Source organism: Hippocampus zosterae, chromosome 3, assembly GCF_025434085.1.
Source record: "Hippocampus zosterae strain Florida chromosome 3, ASM2543408v3, whole genome shotgun sequence".
In the NCBI taxonomy this organism is placed as follows: domain Eukaryota; kingdom Metazoa; phylum Chordata; class Actinopteri; order Syngnathiformes; family Syngnathidae; genus Hippocampus; species Hippocampus zosterae.
Genome location: NC_067453.1, coordinates 3,259,442 through 3,278,587, shown reverse-complemented (window position 1 = coordinate 3,278,587; position 19,146 = coordinate 3,259,442). Strand labels below are relative to the sequence as shown.

Genomic DNA, 19,146 nt, shown 5'->3' with positions numbered 1-19,146 from the left:
TCGAATCCTTTGATGACCCTTCCAACCCTTTGATGACCTCCAACCCTACTGACCACAAGACGTTTGACCCTGAGAACAACTTGGACCCGGACAATAACTTTTTCAAGACCGACCGACCGCGAGGCAGCCAGCGACGACCGACCGTGAGGGAGCCAGTGATGACCGCGAGGAAGCCAGCAACGACTGCAGGGAAGCAAGCGACCGTGAGGAAGCCTGGAGACAACCAGCCTGCGACCACCGTGAGGGAGCCAACGACGACCGAGAGGAAACCAGCGACGACTGCAGGGGAGCCAGTGACCGCGAGGGAGCCGGGAGACGGCGAGCCTGAGGCAGCCGGGAGACAACCAGCCAGCGCGCGTGAGAGAGCCGGGAGGCAGCCAGCCGGCGAGCGTGAGGGAGTCGGCGACGACCGCAAGGGAGCCAGTGACCACGAGGGACCCAGTGATGACGGCAAGAGAGCGAGCGACGACAGCGAGGGAACCAACGACGGCCGTGAGGGAGCCATCGACGACCGTGTGGGAGCGGGAAATTCACATCCCAAAAACATGAACTTCCAACCCTTTGAAGATATTGACTATAAGCCATTCGATCCCGAGAACAATTTGGACCCAGACAATAACTTCTTCAACAACAAACAAAGGGTAACAAACTCTGACTATTACCTGGATGAACAATTCAACACTAATATAAAATTGGAAAATGCACTTTCGGTAATACACTTAAACAGTAGAAGTCTCTATAAAAACTTCACAAAAATTAAAGAATACCTGACTAAATTCAATAAATTTAAAATAATTGCCATATCAGAAACTTGGCTTGATGAAGATAAAACAACTGAAATGGAAATAGAAGGTTATGAAATGTTTGCAACTAATAGAGAAAACAAAAAAGGAGGGGGGGTTGCAATATATGTAGACAAAGCACTTAAATGCAGTAAAATCGAGAGATTGACAAACACAATAGAAAACCTAATGGAATGTCTAACCATGTCAAATGTTTTCAAATCTCTGAATAATCTCGCGCCACCTTACCTCTCTGAGCTCATACGCCCCTACACCCCTGCCCGGCGCCTCAGGTCTGTGGACCAGTCTTTGCTAGACGTACCAAGAACTAAACTGAGGCTCAGAGGGGATCGAGCCTTTTCTGTTGCTGGTCCATCTCTCTGGAATGACCTCCCACTGAACATTCGGCAAGCCTCCTCGCTGCCCATCTTTAAATCCCTCCTCAAAACTCACTTGTATTCTTTGGCGTTTGACTCAGCATGACTTAGATTTGCTATTGTTTTTACTGCTTGGTGCTTTCTACCGCCTTATTACTTATTACTTATTACTGATTCGTCTTACTGTTTATTGTATATGTTAAATCGCTCCATGTACAGCACTTTGTATGCAGCGATGGCTGTTTGAAAGTGCTCTATAAATACTGTTGACTTGACTTGACTTGACTTGACATTGAAATACACAATAAAAAGGCATCAAATATCATCATAAGTTGCATCTATAGGACACCAGGAACATGTATTGACACATTCAATAAAAAACTAACAGATATGCTCAGTTACTACAACGATAAGAAAACACGAATAATATGTGGTGACTTTAACATTGACTTATTAAACCCAAATAGACACAAAAAAACAACTGACTTCATAAATACTATGTACAGCAACAGCTTTTTCCCAGTAATCCTGAAACCTAGCAGAATAACAGTTGACACGGCCACATTAATAGATAACATATTTATAAATAAGATAGATCATAAAATGGAAAGTGGACTTCTCATTAATGACATAAGTGACCACCTGCCTGTTTTTGCAGTTTTTCATAATTATTTCGATAGAAAAGCAAAATCAACAACTCGTATAACAGAAATAAGACTACGAACCCAACGTTTCATCGATGCCTTTAAGCAAGACCTAGAAAAACAAAACTGGACCGAGGTCTACTCAAACGAAGACCCAAATACAGCGTCTGAAGTATTTCAGTCTACCATAATCTCCTTATATGATAAACATTTTCCATTAACTAAAGTTTCCAAAAAGTATAAAGACCCAAGTAAGCCATGGATAACGAAAGGCATAGAAAACGCATGTAAAAAGAAAAACAATTTATATAAATTGTTTTTAAAATTCAGAACTGAAGAAGCAGAAAAAAATATAAGACCTATAAAAATAAACTAGTAAATATTATAAGAACCAGTAAAAGAGATCATTATCATGCACTATTAGAGCAGAATAAAGATAACACACAAGAAATATGGAAAATACTTAACCAAGTAATCAGAAATAGTCCTAAAAATGGATTATCCTGAGTATTTTATCAAAGGCAAAAATACTATTTTGGAAAAAACTGCAGAAATAGCAACTGAATTTAATGAGTATTTTGTCAACATCGGCAGTAACCTAGCAAAACAAATTCCTGATCCAACAGACCTGTTTGAAGTGGATAGATACGTAGAAAAAAACTCCTCCACGATGTTCCTTACTGCAGTAAAACAAGAAGAAGTATCAAATATTATAAAAACTTTTAAAAATAAAAAGTCAACTGATTGCTTTAATATTGATATGACAATAATCAAGCAGATTATAGAATATGTAGTGCGAACTTTCACGCACATATGCAACCTGTCATTCAAAGCTGGTATCTTTCCATCAAAAATGAAAATTGCTAAAGTTATTCCAATCTATAAAAGTGGAGAAAAACATCTGTTTACAAATTATAGACCAATATCACTACTACCACAATTTTCAAAAATATTAGAAAAACTATTTTCTCGCAGACTTGATAGTTTTATACAAAAGCATGCGCTGTTAAGTGAGAATCAATATGGCTTCAGGGAAAAACGGACCACCTCAATGGCAGTTATGGAGTTTGTGGAAGCAATAGCCACTAATATAGACAACAAAGAATTTACTGTTGGGGTTTTCCTAGATCTAAAAAAAGCTTTTGACACAATAGATCACAGTATATTATTGAAAAAACTAGAAAGATATGGCATTAGAGGTGTAGCTTATAAATGGATAAAAAGTTATTTAGAAAACAGATATCAGTACGTGCAACTCAACAATAAAAAAACGAATCAACTGAAAATCACTCACGGAGTACCTCAGGGGTCAGTGCTTGGTCCAAAACTATTCATCTTATATATAAATGATATCTGTAAGGTCTCAAAACTAATTAAATGTGTCCTATTTGCTGATGATACAACTTTCTACTGTTCTGGAATAAATCTGAAACAGCTCCTGACAACCGTAGAAAACGAATTAAACAAATTAAAAAACTGGTTCGACAGAAATAAATTGTCACTTAACATGAAAAAATCGAAGTCAATTGTTTTTGACACAAGACCAATCAGACACCAAGCTAAAATTATGGTAAACTCATTTGAAATAGAAAGAGCGTATGAAACCAAGTTTCTCGGATTAGTAATAGACTCAAAACTATGTTGGAAACCACATATCGATAACGTAAAAAGAAAAATAGCCAAGACCGTAGGGATCCTCTACAAAACCAAGGAAGTGCTAAATAAGAGATCCTTGTACACATTATACACTTCATTATTATTACCATACATGACCTACTGTGTGGAAATATGGGGAAATGCCTGCAAAACAAACACACTCCCTATTCTCAAACTACAAAAAAAAGCAATTCGAATTATTAATAGATCAAAATATACGGAACCCACAAATCCACTATTTATCAAATTAAATACGATGAAATTGTATGACCTGGTTGACTTTAAAATCGCCCAATTAATGTACAAAGCACACAATAACCTGCTCTGCCAAAACATTCAGAAGTTTTTTGAAATTCGAGAAAGCAACTATGAATTAAGAGGGACCAACTTATTCAAAAAACTCAAAACAAGAACAAACATCAAGCAAAGAAGTGTATCTAGCAAAGGTGTTAATCTGTGGAATAATCTCGAAACGGACCTAAAAATGAGTAAATCGCTTGCTGAGTTCAAAAACAAATTCAAAAAAATAGTACAAACAACCTACACCAATCAGAGTTAAAATGATAAATTCTAAACGTTAAATATAATGATAAATCAGAACTAAGTTGATAAATAGAGAAAGGTATTGCAATATCCATTATGAATACAAGAGTGCCAGGGTGAGGATGTATATAATCCCGATACAAACCAAAAGTTGTGAAAATATCACGGTTAAGGGTAAAGTATGAGCCTTAATGGAGACTTCTTCTTACTTTTTCTTTTCTGATTGATATAAAAATGATTTAGTAGATATAAACACATAACGGGCTAGAACTAGATAAGTTTTTTTACTACATCCTACTCCCTTGAACATAATAACTGTGTTGAATGAAGACTGATTTCTTTCTTTTACTTTTTTATCTACCTTATTTTCTGTCAAATTATTACTGTATATGTTTTATGTTCAATAAACAAACAAACCAAACCAACCAATAGGACACATTTAAATTTTTTTGAGACCTTGCAGCTATCATTGATATATGAGATGAATAGTTTTGGACCAAGCACTGACGCCTGAGGAAATCCATGAGTGATTTTCAGGTGATTTTCTTTTCTTTTTATTGTTGAGCTGCACATACTCATATCTGTTTTCTAAATAACTTTTATTGATAAGCTACACCTCTCATGCCATATCTTTATAGTTTTGTTCAATAAGATACTGTGATCTATTGTGTCAAAAGCCTTTTTTATATCTAGGAAAACCCCAACAGCAAATTATTTGTTGTCTATATTAGTGGATATTGCTGTCACGCTGTGCCCGAAGCGATAGAATAATTGCTTTGTGCACAACAAAATAAGGAAGTGGATCCCCGAAATAGCAGACACAGAAAAAATGTTTGTCAGACAAAATGAGATTTAATATAAACACAAAATACCCGTCTAGGCGAAACAACAGAAGATGCTGGTCAAAATAAGGACCAGGAATGAATAAGGAGGCAACAGAAAACGCTTGCGTAAAAAATAGCAAGGAGAATGATTAGGCAAGGGCGGCCCGGTAGTCCAGTGGTTAGCACGTCGGCTTCACAGTGCAGAGGTACCGGGTTCAATTCCAGCTCCGGCCTCCCTGTGTGGGGAGGGGGAAACTCCACACAGGGAAGTTTGCATGTTCTCCCCGGGCCTGCGTGGGTTTTCTCCGGGTGCTCCGGTTTCCTCCGACATTCCAAAAATATGCATGGCAGGCTGATTGAACACTCTAAATTGTCCCTAGGTGTGAGTGTGAGCGTGGATGGTTGTTCGTCTATGTGTGCCCTGCGATTGGCTGGATTGGCTGATTCAGGGTGTCCCCCGCCTACTGCCCGGAGACGGCTGGGATGGGCTCCAGCACGCTGTGCCCGAAGTGAGGATCAAGCGGTACAGAAGATGAATGAATGAATGAATGATTAGGCAACTATAGAATTTCACACGAGAGGATAAGACTGCACGCAATAACAGTCACTCGACTTTAAGGCAATAATTTACTCGAGAAGGACTCGGCTAGAGTAATGGCACGGCGTGGAATACTCCGGTAGTGAGTCGACTGCCAGAGCGCCCAAATAAAGCATGTGTAATTACTCACCAATGGGTGACAGGTGTGCAGGCGGCAAGCAGGAAGCCTGCCCCCTGCTGGCAAACACGGGACGTGACAATTGCTTCCACAAACTCCATAATTGCCATTGAGGTGGTCCGTTTTTCCCTGAAGCCATATTGATTCTCACTAAAAAGCGCATGTTTTTGTATAAAGCTATCAAGTCTGTGAGAAATTAGTTTTTCTAACATTTTAGAAAATTGTGGTAGTCGTGATATTGGTCTAAAATTTGTAAACAGATGTCTTTCTCCACTAAATTGGAATAACTTTAGCAATTTTCATTTTTGATGGAAAGATACCAGCTTTGAATGACAGGTTGCACATGTGCGTGAAAGGTCGCACTACATATTCTATCATCTGCTTTATTATTGTCATATCAATATTAAAGCAATCAGTTGACTTTTTATCTCTAAACGTTTTTACAATATTTGATACTTCTTCTTGCTTTATAGCAGTAAGGAACATCGTGGAGGAGTTCTTTTCTACGCATCTATCTATTTCAAACAAGTTTGTTGGATCAGGAATTTGTTTTGCTAGGTTACTGCCGATGTTGACAAAATATGCATTAAATTCAGTTGCTATTTCTGTAGTTTTTTCCAAAATAGTATTTTTGCCTTTGATAAAATACTCTGGATAGTCCACTTTTTTAGGACTATTTCTGATTACTTGATTAAGTATTTTCCATATTTCCTGTGTGTTTTATTTTATTCTGCTCTAATAGTGCATGATAATGATGATTGGTTCTTAAATAATATATAATATATAGTGGTTAGCACGTCGGCTTCACAGTGCAGAGGTACCGGGTTCGATTCCAGCTCCAGCCTCCCTGTGTGGAGTTTGCATGTTCTCCCCTGGCCTGCGTGGGTTTTCTCCGGGTGCTCCGGTTTCCTCCCACATTCCAAAAAGATGCGTGGCAGGCTGATTGAACACTCTAAATTGTCCCTAGGTGTGAGTGTGAGTGCGAATCGTTGTTCGTTTCTGTGTGCCCTGCGATAGACTGGCAACCGATTCAGGGTGTCCCCCGCCTACTGCCCGAAGACAGCTGGGATAGGATCCAGCACCCCCCGCGACCCTAGTGAGGATCAAGCGGCTCGGAAGATGAATGAATGAATGAATAATATATAATAATATTTACTAGTTTGTTTTTATAGGTCTTATATTTTTTTCTGCTTCTTCAGTTCTCAATTTTAAAAACAATTTATATAACAATTTTCGTTTTGCATGCGTTTTCTATGCCTTTCATTATCCATGGCTTACTTGGGTCTTTATACTTTTTGGAGACTTTAGTTAATGGAAAATGGCTCATATAAGGAGATTATGGTAGACTGAAATACTTTAAACACTGTACTTGGGCCTTCATTTGAGTAGACCTCGGTCCAGTTTTGTTTTTCTAGGTCTTGCTTAAAAGCATCGATGGTGCATTGGGTTCTTAGTCTTATTTCTGTTATGTGTGTTGTTGACTTTGCTTTTCTCTCAAAATAATTATGAAAAACTTCAAAGACAGGTAGATCGCCACTTATATCATTAATGAGAAGTCGACTTTCCATTTTATGATCAATATTATTCATAAGTATGTTCTCTATTAATGTGGCTGTGTCAACTGTTATTCTGCTCGGTTTCAGGATTACTGTGAAAAGGCTGTTGCTGTATATAGTATTTATGAAGTCAGTTTTTTTTTTGTGTCCATTTGGGTTTAATAAGTCAATGTTAAAGTCACCACACATTATTCGTGTTTTCTTGTCGTTTTAGTAGCCGAGCATATCTGTTAATTTTGATCCTGGTGTCCTATAGATGCAATTTATGATTATATTTGATGCCTTTTTATTATGTATTTCAATGGTTAGACATTCTATTAGGTTTTCTGTTGTGTTTGTCAATCTCTCGATTTTACTGCATTTAAGTGCTTTGTCTACATATATTGCAACCCCCCCTCATTTTTTGTTTTCCCTAATAGTAGCAAACATTTCATAACCTTCTATTTCCATTTCACTTGTTTTATCTTTGTCAAGCCAAGTTTCTGATATGGCAATTATTTTAAATTTATTGAATTTAGTCAGGTATTCTTTGATTTTTGTGAAGTTTTTATAGAGACTTCTACTGTTTAAGTGTATTACTGAAAGTGCATTTCCCAATTTTATATTAGTGTTGAATTGTTCATCGAGGTAATAGTCAGAGTTTGTTACCCTTTGTTTCTTCTTGAAGAAGTGATTGTTCGGGTCCAAATTGTTCTCGGGACCGAAAGGCTTATAGTCAGTATCTTCAAAGGGTTGAAAGTCCATGTTTTTGAGATGTGAATTTCCCGCTCCCACGCGGTCGTCGCTGGCTCCCTCGCGGTCGTTGCTGGTTCCCTCGCTGTCGTCGCTTGCTCTCTCGCTGTCATCACGGGCTCTTTCGCTGTTGTCGCTGGCTCCCTCGCGGTTGCTGGCTGGATGTCTCTCGGGTCCCTTGTGGTCGCTGGCTCCCTTGCGGCCGTCGCTGACTCCCTCACGCTCGCTGGCTGCTGGTGTCTCCCGGTTCCCTCGCGGTCGCTGTCTCCCTTGCGGCCATTGCTGGCTCCTTCGCAGTTGCTGGCTGGTTGCCTCCCGGCTTCCTCGCGGTCGCTTGCTCCCCTGCGGTCGTCGCTGGCTTCCTCGCGGTCGTCACTGGCTCCCTCACAGTCGGTCGTCGCCGGCTCCCTCGCGGTCGGTCGGTCTTGAAAAAGTTGTTGTCCGGGTCCAAGTTGTTCTCAGGGTCAAATGTCTTGTGGTGAGTAGGGTTGGAAGTCATCAAAGGGTTGAAAGGGTCATCAAAGGGTTCGAAGTCCATGTTTTTTGGTATGTAAATTTCCTGCTTCAGTAGGGTCAGAGTTTTTTGTCGTCGGGTGGTGAACAGTTCTCAGTATGCCGCTTGATGGTGTTGTCTCAGACAATGGGGAACAGAGGATGAGGTGCTGGAAGAGGGACCATCATGGAAGAACAAGTCCCTACACGGGATGTAGTATGAAATGTAAACAAGAAAATCACCTACAATACTTTACTCGGATTACCCACTGTGTAACGCACACACTCACACCATGTGTGGACCAAGGTCTTATCAAAGCCACTCCTTTGAAAAAAAAAAACTGCATTTACTAAAAACATATTTTTACATTTTGGCACAAAATGATAGGGGTTTTGGAAATGTATGTTTACATTTTGGCATTAAATGAGTTAATAAGGCAAATTCTAATAATTTTGTTTTGCAGACTAACATTATGGGTGCAACACATTGAAAAATGTGACAAGTAAAGAGCTGTGTTTTATTTCTGGCCGCATATTGTAAATAATTCCAAATAATAAAGATAAAGAAGAGCATGCGTTTGGTTCCCCCTCAGTGACGTGTGGATGTGAATGGTTCTTTGTCTCTGTATGTGCCCTGCAACTAACTAGCGAACAGTTCAGAGTGGAGACTGCCTTCTGCCTGAAGTCAACTGGGATAAGCTCCAGCACCCCACCATGACCTTGTTCAGGATAAGATCTGTTGACGATGGATAGATGTCTGGGAATGTGCCATTTGTGATTGGTACTAAGCTGACTCAAAGCAGACAAACCAGTTTGTCCTCTTTGCAAAGCCACAGTAGCCTTGACCTACACCACCCAGCTCCTTTCTGCTAGGTAGATTAAAAAGAAAACAAACAGTAATAATAAATACATATGTACCAGCTGTTTGAAAACATGTTATGACTCCATGTACAAAGCACGTCAGATTACAGTGGGGGTGACCTTTTGTGAGCTCAATTGACTTCAAAGTGACTCAATTAACTGATGAATTACAGTTTGTCGACATAAAGAAGAAATATGGCATGGAAATTTCCACCGAATATAAGCCATCCATCCACCCACCCATTTTCTAATCCACTTTTTCTCACAAGGGTCACAGGCAGGCTGGAGCCTAACCCAGCTGTTGCAAAGCCACAGGAGCTGTCTTGACTTACCCCACCCAGCTCTTTGCTGCTAGGTAGATTAACAATTAGTAATCATCAATAAATATGTACCAGCTGTTTAGTTGCACTTCAAGTACAAAGCAAGTACGGTACAGTGAGGAGAACAAGTATTTGATAAACTGCAGATTTTTTAAAGTTTCCCACTTATAAAGGTGGAGGTCTGTAATTTGCATCAAAGGCACACTTCAACTATGAGGGACAGAATCTAAAAAAAAAATCCAGAAAATCACAGTCCGTGTTGCCCAGCGACAGCCCATTAACCTGAATACTTTTCAAAAAGTCTGTTTGGAGAAGTGGGCCAAAATTCCTGCTGCAGTGTGTGCAAACCTGCTGAAGAACAATGGAAAACATCTGATATATTCAATTACAAACAGGTTTCTGGATCAAATATTGAGTTCTGTTTGTCTGATAAATCAAATAATTTTAAATTATTAATTTTATGGCAATACAATGCAAATTAATGATTTAAAAATCATTGACTGAGATTTTCTGGATTTTTATTTTAGATTATGTCCATGATAGTTGAAGAGTGCCTTTGATGCAAATTAGAGATCTCGAACTGCTTTGGAAGTGGGAAAACTTAAAAAATCATCAATGTATCAAATACTTCTCCCCACTGTAAGATTGGTGGTGACCTTTTTTGTGCTCAATTCACTTCAAAGTGATTCAAGGAACTGATGAATTACAGCTTGTCAACATGAAGAAGAAATACCGCTTGGCAATGCCCACCGAATAGAAATCATCCATCCACCCATCCATTTTCTAATCCACTTTTTTCACAAGGGTCGCGGGCATGCTGGGGCCTATCCCAGCTGTCTTTGGGCAAAAGGCGGGGTACTCCTTGAACTGGATGCCAGCCAGTCGCAGCCAAATAGAAACCGCAGACTGTAATCGTGCCAAAACAAAAGGAAATCAATTCAATTACCCACCTTAATTAACAAGGGCCACACCTTAATGGTGGACGAACAAGTGATATAATATCTTCATTCCCGACTGTGAAACAACAGAGAAGAGACAGAAGCAGGACTGCCAACAACACAAGGACTAAGAGGGGTTCTAGGAGCAAACTTGAGTGTGCGTGGTGAGTACTTTCTCCATTTTGAAGTGTTTTCAGTGAACACAACTTTAATGTTGGACATATTTGGTGTTGCACTTTGTGCAATCAAGCGGAAAATATGCCTTTTGATTCAGTTTACATCGGATCACACACTTCCACACCAGACGTAGAAAATACAATTTTGAATCTGGACGAAACGTGTACGTACATACATGCAAAATATGTGCTCTCAACATATTTCATTTTTCAGAATACATTTCTCAGTGAAGTCGTAAAAGATCCATTATCGACAAAAGAGTTTGAACAATTAAAAATTAACAATACACTTTGATTTTTTAATACCAGTGCAAAAGGCTATCATGCATAAAAATTACCATTCAAGGGTGGCTTGAAACACCAGAAGAGCAAACCAAAATAGGAGTAGGAATGTATTGAGTGCATTTTTTCCACAAATATCAACCTACATAAAGTTGTAATTTTGATGAGTTGTTTTTTTTCCAACTAAATCAAGGGGCCACTCAAAGAATGGTTCGCTTGCGGCCCGCGGGCCACCAGTTGCCCATTCATGATTTCATGAATATGTGTGACATTATTTCGTCAAGACCGCAACTCATACTTGGAAAGCCTGAGATAAGCACATTTGAGAGCAGACCATGGGGGGTGGGGGTGGTGGGGGGGCGGTGTTGGACTAAAAGCCTCTTTGTACTTGTGGATACATGACAGACACAAGAGTAGGCCTAAATACTCATGATGCTGAGACTATAGATGGTGGTTGAAAAGCAAAACAAAACAAAATGTACATTCCGCTTTTCTTTTTACAGCAATTTTCCCATAAAATGAAAAATGCTACCAAAATTCATTGTCCACTAAAAAATGGGTGTGGTCCCAAGCAAGTATTTGAAATTTGACAACAGTCATATGCAAATAGACAAGGAACTACAAGTATGTGGGGCATCCACTGTGTTCTACAATGCAAGCCTTTCTTAACAACGGCGTGGATCTGTGGAACCGTGGACTCTGAAATGCATCTCTGGTGCTGGCACTATGTTCATGAATAACAGAATAATAAATGAGCAGTTAGCAACTCAACAAAAAAGTGGATTTCCTGAAAAAGAAGTGGCTTCAATAAATACGAGAATTCCAACCGAAGGCAACAATATTAAGATTGGCATGGAGTTATCAGCCTTCTTCCCAAGTCCAGGAGAGGACAGTCCAGGTACCTTGTGGTTCGGCATTGAACTTGGGCGTCAATAAACTGACACCCTCCAAGCACCCAGCTCTCGCGTCATGTTCACTTTCTCTCGATGTACGTTTACTGTCCCTTTCCACTGTGTTTTAGGACATTATCAGCCACAATGAGCATTCTCAAGGTGTTCACTATTGCCCTTCTGCTGTTTGGTAAGTCATCAAACTCTCAACTACCAAGGAACAAAGAGTAAGTGAAAGGTCACCATGTAACAAAGATGTCAACTCTTTTTCACAGGAAGCAGCTGTCTTTCTGCTAAAATAAAGAGGTAATATGCCAGCCGATAAAGATGTTTTTCCAGATGACAGTGTTCTGAGTAACATCATTCCCATCTAGGTCACCACAAGGTCCACCTTCACGACCACCTGGGTATCCATATTTTACACCAGGGGCACCTGGTAGTGGGCCACCAGGGCCACCAGGACCAAAGGGTCCAAAAGGACCACCAGGACCAAAGGGTCCACAAGGATCAGAAGGTCCACCAGGTTCACTAGGTCCACCTGGACCAGATGGTCACCCAGGGAAAGTTGGACCAGCTGGACCTGATGGGCCACCAGGGCAAAATGATTCACGAGGTCCACCTGGACCAGATGGGACACTAGGACCGCCTGGTCTAGATGGGCCACCTGGACCACCTGGACTAGAGGGGCCACACCAGGACCATCTGGACCACCTGGACTGCCAGGACCACCTAGTCCGCCAGGACCACCGGGACCACCAGGTCCTCCCGGGCCACAACTACAATATCCATATTGGCCTTTTTGGCCACAAGGGCTACCAGCACCTTGGCCCCCTAGTCCACCAGCACCTTGGCCACATAGGCCACTACCACCTAGTCCACCAGGACCACCAGGTCCTCCCAGGCCACCACGAAGATATCCATATTGGCCTTTTTGGCCAAAAGGGCTACAACTACCTTGGCCTCCGAGTCCGAGCCCACAAGTACCCTGGCCACCTGGGCCATTACCACATTGGCCACCTGGACTACCATGACTACCTAGTCCACCTGGACCAGCAGGTCCTCCCTGGCCACCACTAAGCTATCAATATTGGCCTTTTTGGCCACAAGGGCTACGACGACCTTGGCCACCAGCACCGTGGCCACCTAGGCAATCAATACCTTGGTCACCTGTGCCACTACCACATTGGCCACCTGGCCACCTGGACTACGAGGACCACCTGGATCCTTCGTGTTCAGAGACACGATCATGCTTGGTGGGTATGGCATCAAATTGCAACAGCCTGCTGCTTTATGAATAGAAAAATAATCATCATCCATATGTACATCTTCCACTTACCAAACTCAACTCAACTTTTTTATAGAGGATTTTTAAACAACTATTCTTGCCTACAAAGTGCTTCACATGCAGGCAAAAAAATTTCATACAGTAACAAAGGCGGGGGGGGGGGGGGAATCAATAATATAAAATACAGCATACACCATAAAAAGACGGACATGTCCACCTCCATTCCTCAAGGACCAATGCCCTGCCTGTTTTCCATTGCTCCCTGCTGCAATAAACCTGATTCAAATGATCATCAGCAAGCTCTGAAAAAACTTGATAATGATCCCAATCATTTGAATCAGGTGTGTTGCAGCAGGGAGTAAATGAAATTGGGCAGGGCAGTGGCCCTTGAGGACCGAGTTTGGACAAATCAAAACCTGGATGGCACAACATTTCTTGAATTTAAATGAAAAGAAGACTGAGATGATAGGGTTTGGTCCCAGTGGCCATTGTACATCCCATCCTGTAGAATTGGGCCCCCTGTCTCCTTATCTTAAGTCAACAGTCTCAAACTTGGGTCTTAAACCGGACAGTGATTTTAAACTTGACCGGTAAATTGGTGCCGTTTCTAAATCCAGCTTCGTTCATCTTAGAAGCTGGCTAAAGTAAAACCTCTCCTTTCTCGTGAGCACCTTAAAACAGTGTTTCATGCCTTCATCACATTCCGGCTCGATTACTGCAATGCACTTTACTTTGGAGTCAGCCAATACTCCATTCACCATCTCTATCTGGTCCAGAATGCTGCTGCTCGTCTCTTGACTGGTCTTTGTAAGAGGGAGCACATAACTCTTACACTGGCGTCCCTTCACTGGCTCTCAATACATTTTAGAGTTCTTCTCAAGATCCTAGGAATTTTTTTTCAAATCTCTAAATGCCCCTGCACCACCTACCTCTCTGAGCTTATCCGGCCCTATACACCTACCCGGTGCCTCAGGAATGCGGACCAGACATCATTAGACGTACCAAGAATGGAGGCTCAGAGGGGATCGAGCCTTTTCCGTTGCTGGTCCCGCTCTCTGGAATGACCTCTCACTGAACATTCGGCAAGCCCCCTCGCTGCCCATCTTTAAAACCCGCCTCAAAACTCATTTGTATTCTTTGGAATGTGACTAAGCATGACTCACAATTGATCTTGGTTTTGCTGTTTGGTGCTTTCTACCGCCTTTGTTATTGACTTGGAGCTTTACTGTTGTATATGTTAGTTGCTCCATGCACAGACAGCACTTTGTATGTTGCGATGGCTATTTAAAAGTGCTCTATAATTACAGTTGAGTTGAGGACAATGCAGTCTCAAGATGACCTAACAGCCAAAGAACAAACTTGTGTTTTTAAGACATGTTTTGAAAATAGATGGAGTGGGGGGGTCACCATCCAATTAAAACCTGCAACAGAAAAGGCTCAATGTCCTCTGAGACTCCGCTTTGTCCTTGGTACCTACCGTTCCGTCTGGTTCACTGACCAGACAGCACAGATGAAATTTCTTCCCTCTCAAGACAACATAAAACAAGAAGAACCACCCAGTAGTTGAGTGGTACGCACGTCGACTTCATAGTCCAGAGGTACCAGGTTCAATTCCAGCTCCGGCCTTCCTGTGTGTCCTCCCACATTCCAAAAACATACATGGCAGGCTGATTTAACATTCAAGATTATCCCCAGGCGTCTGAGCGTGGATGGTTGTTCGTCTCTGTGTGCTCTGCGATTGGCTGGCAACTAGTTCAGGGTGTCCCTCGCCTCCTGCCCGAAGATAGCTGGGATAGGCTCCGGTACCCCCCGCAACCCTAGTGAGGATAAAGTGGTTTGGAAAATGAATGAATGAATATAGATATAAATTTTACGATCCACTTTCTTGGGGTGGAGGGGGGGGAGGGGGCTGTAGTCGATCCCTGCTGTCTTCGGGCAGTAGGCGGGCAAAACCCTGAAATGGTTGTTTGTGTGTGTGTGTACATACATTGTATATATATATATATATATATATATATATATATATATATATATATATATATGCCTGTTTGTATTGGCATTAATTTAAATGTTTTTTAACGGGATTAAAGTTTTTCTCGCAAGATTAACGCGGCACACGTCACAGCGGATGTTACATTGCTCTCTAAATAAAACAGAAACAAAACAACATGCGTGCTGCAGAAGTCCACGTCCAGGACTATTTTGCCAGCCACGGCAGCACGAGACACCAAAAACGGATACTTAAAGAGTTTATGAATGGAAAGTTTACTTTTAAAAAGTTGCCAGATCGCTCCACTGACAAGACCAAAGTTAGCTGGATGTTTCGCAGTCGTAAACTGAGCTATCATCAAAGCACGTCTAGTCCGAAATACCACATAATGGCCAAGCACACAGCTGATGTGAGTACTCCGCCCCCGAGTCTAAGACAGACAGCTGTGGATGAAAAGTGAAGAAAATGGATAGCACGACGAAGAACAAATTTGCTGAAGACATAGCTAAATGTATGGCTCCTGCATGCAAGCCTGTCAACATTGTCCACAGCTCGACTCAAGCTGAAATAATTCGCATTGCATCTGACGACTCCACTACGGATTGCCAGCGAGAGATTCCTTTACAAGCTGTGTCCAGGAATTGTAAGTAGTGGAGAAGACACTGTTTCAGTAGAGAAATAAGAGACTTGATGAGCCTCTGGTGAATAAAGAGCCTGTCGATTACGATGTATGCCACTGACGTGATTGTAACTTGTTTGGAACTATTTTGTGTGGAAGGTTACAGTGTTCCGTGGCCATATAAATAAAGTGGAGCTTCTCTGTGTTCGTCTGACAGCGAAAGTGCGCCGCTGAGGCACGTCAAGAGTTTAGCGGTGCAGTGGTAGCGACCTAGCTGAAAATAAAACGCCTCCAGTTTGTCATCGAACCAAGTGTAGTCATCCGAAATGATGTCTACACAAAACCGAGTGAGACTTCCGACCAAGAAGGACCAACAGAATCAACATAGCCTGACTGCTGTGTTCAAAGCAAACTTGAGAAAAACGAAGTATGCAACCATGGCTTAAATGATGGCTGTTTGAAAGTGCTCTATAAATACTGTTGACTTGACTTGACTTGACTTAAATCCACGATCGGCTGAGTACTAGTTTACCTTAGATGTGAACTTTATAATGTTACATTGCTCTATTTTGATTCCATCAAAAAACCCGTTAAAGCAGCTGTTGTGTGACAAAATATTCTTTTCACTGTTGTTGATGGACAGTAATATTGTGTGAGAAATTATGTGTGAATAATTGCTTCAAGTGAAAAATGTTCATGTAAAATAGAAAATCGAAATTGTTATTTCAGAAAATATTAGCATTTTGCACACAGAAAACTGATTCATGATTACATGTTGATGAGAGCAATAATGTGGGGAAAAATAGGACAAAAAAATATCAAAGGAAATTCTGAATTGATAAAAAATGTGAGGATTAATTTTTAGTTCTTTTGAGTGAATTATGAGAATGTGGGCAAAATGGTTACTTCGAAACCCACAGTCACAGTTGACCACGAAACAACTAGTAGCTCAGTGTTCCAACATCCACAAACGGCAACTGCTGTCACAACTTGAGATTGATGAGGTACAACGCAGGTTCCATGGTGAAGGGCCCGAGGCTGCCAGATCAGAGGAGGAGGTCATAAAAAAGATTGGGAGGCAAGCCCCAATGAATGGAGAGGATGAGATTGGGTGGCGTGCCCCAATGAATGAAATGCTGAGCAAGGCAGCAAATGACCTGAAAGCTAAGATCATGGCGAGAATGAAAGCTGGGCAACCTAGAAACCGATTACAATGGCTATGTGAAGTACCATCTGAAAGTCTCATAGAAAGTGTGAATGCAGCACTGAGGGCGATCCCTACCGTAACGATCACAGAAACCAATGAGCTGATATACGCTTCAGCACCAGTGATCCTGGAGACTCTGGGCTAAAAGACCTTCAAGACCTTCAAGTTCCTGGGAATCACAGTCTCCCAGGACATGAAGTGGGAAGTCAACACCATCTCCATCCTGAAAAGGGCCCGGCAGCGGATGTACTTCCTGAGGCTGCTGAGGAAGCATGGCCTGCCACAGGAGGTGCTACGACAGTTCTACACTGCAGTCATCGAATCAATCCTGTGTTCTTCCATCACGGTTTGGTTTGGGGCCGCCACAAAAAAGGACAAAATCCGACTTCAACGGACAGTTAGGACGGCAGAAAAAATCGTTGGCACCGCCCTACCCACTCTTGAGGACTTGCACACTGCAAGAATCAAGACAAGGGCACGGAAAATCCTCCTGGATCCCCCGCACCCTGCCCACCACCTTTTTCAGCCACTCCCCTCAGGCAGACGCTACAGATCCATGCGCACCAAATCCAGTAGACACTTAAACAGCTTCTTCCCTCTAGCCATTAACTCCTTAAACAGTCACTGACGTAGTCACTCTTCTTGCACCACAAAATGGTACTTCAAAACTAGTGGTTACTCTAAAATGGTTCAATGATTTTGTTGTTTACGATGATACTAGTGCAGCGTGTTATACCGGAGACAAATTCCTTGTGTGTTCTACATACTTGGCCAATAAAGATGATTCTGATTCTGATTCTGAAAAGAGCAACCATGGAAGCCATGAGATACGTTACCCACCAAGGAAAAGACGGTTGGAGGCTAAGATCAAGGCGGCCCCGAAAGATGTGAGTCAATTGACGGAGGCCCAGAGAAGTGTGATGAAAAGGCCGATATCCGAGAGGTACATCCAGATGACCATACCTGAAGCACTCGAAACTGCCAAACAAAGGCTCCAAGCCTTGTCCAGTCGCCTAAAGCGGTACACGAAAGAGAATGAGGCCAGACGAATAAACAGGCTATTCGCAACACAACCTGCGAAAGTGTACGCTCAGTGGCAGGGTCCTAACAACAGAGCTGACCCACCATGACTGGAAACTGAAAGGTACTGGAAAGGCATATGGGAGAAGGAGGTTGCACATAACAACAGTGCACAATGGCTGGTGACCCTGAGAGAGGAGCACAGCAACCTCCCTGAACAGAACCCAGTTACCATAACAGTGGCAGACATACAGGAAAGAGTCTCAGATATGAAGAACTGGACAGCACCAGGCCCGGACATGGTCCACACCTACTGGCTAAAGAAACTCACAGCACTCCATGAGCGCCTAGCAGTACAAATGAACCAGCTGCTGAGGGATGGGACTCACCCAGAATGGTTAACCGAAGGGCGAACGATCCTGATCATGAAGGATCCCTCGAAGGGTGCAGCCCCATCCAACTATCGGCCAATAACCTGTCTCTCCACAACATGGAAGCTCATGTCAGGCATCATTGCGGCTAAGATAACCTACCTCACAAATCGGCCGCAGTACGTGAGATTGCAGAGCTGTGACTCGGACCGGCTTCTCTGCAGCACTGGAGCGCCGCAGGGGACTGTTCTGGCTCCATTCCTGTTCATCCTCTACACCTCGGACTTCAGACACGTCACTCCAAACTGCCACCTTCAGAAGTTCTCCAATGACTCTGCGATTGTTGGCCTCATTACAGAAGGGGACGATCGGGAGTACAGGGGACTGACAAAGGACTTTGTGGACTGGTGCCAGCAGAATCTCCTCCAGATCAACCCTAGGAAAACTAAGGAGTTGGTTGTGGATTTCTGCAGGAAAAAGTCCTCACCAGCACCGATGAACATCCAGGGTATGGACATAGAGAGGGTGACCTCCTACAAGTACCTTGGCGTTCTTCTGAACGACAAACTGGACTGGTCGACAAACACGGACACCCTGATTAGGAAAGGACAGTGCCGACTCTTCCTACTCAGGAAACTGAGGTCTTTTGGGGTTCAGGGGTCACTCCTTAAGACGTTCTATAACTCGGTGGTGGCCTCGGCCATCCATTATGGCATTGTCTGCTGGTCAGGCAGCATCTCAGCCCGGGACAGAAAGAGACTGGAGCGACTGGTCAGGAAGGCCAGTTCTGTCCTGGGTTGCTCCCTTGACACTCTGGAGGAGGTGGGCAACAGAAGGATGCTAACTAAGCTAAAAGCTATGATGG

At 42.4% G+C, this 19,146-nt stretch overlaps 1 protein-coding gene and 1 long non-coding RNA gene across 8 annotated transcripts in view; one reads left to right on the top strand and one right to left on the bottom strand.

Moving 5' to 3' along the window:
- The window catches only part of LOC127597725 (cuticle collagen 2C-like), a 45,741-nt gene extending 32,834 nt beyond the window's left edge, over window positions 1-12,907 (top strand). For 2 of the 3 annotated variants that reach the window (XM_052061024.1, XM_052061025.1), the window contains one exon: window positions 12,164-12,907. In XM_052061024.1, coding sequence (XP_051916984.1) covers window positions 12,164-12,866 — 703 coding nt within the window. In that variant the 3' untranslated portion in view covers window positions 12,867-12,907. The remainder of the gene's footprint in view (window positions 1-12,163) is intronic. The other variant, XM_052061027.1, reaches the window with a different exon arrangement.
- LOC127597754 (uncharacterized) overlaps window positions 1-12,923 on the bottom strand; it is a 44,512-nt gene extending 31,589 nt beyond the window's left edge. For 2 of the 5 annotated variants that reach the window (XR_007961711.1, XR_007961712.1), the window contains exons 1-3: window positions 12,822-12,914; window positions 12,660-12,749; window positions 12,543-12,620 (exon numbers count right to left, since the gene is read on the bottom strand). This is a non-coding gene — a long non-coding RNA (uncharacterized LOC127597754). Of the gene's footprint in view, window positions 1-12,542; window positions 12,750-12,821 lie in introns of all 5 variants that reach the window. The other 3 variants (XR_007961713.1, XR_007961714.1, XR_007961715.1) reach the window with 3 other exon arrangements.
- Between the last annotated feature and the right edge of the window lie 6,223 nt (window positions 12,924-19,146).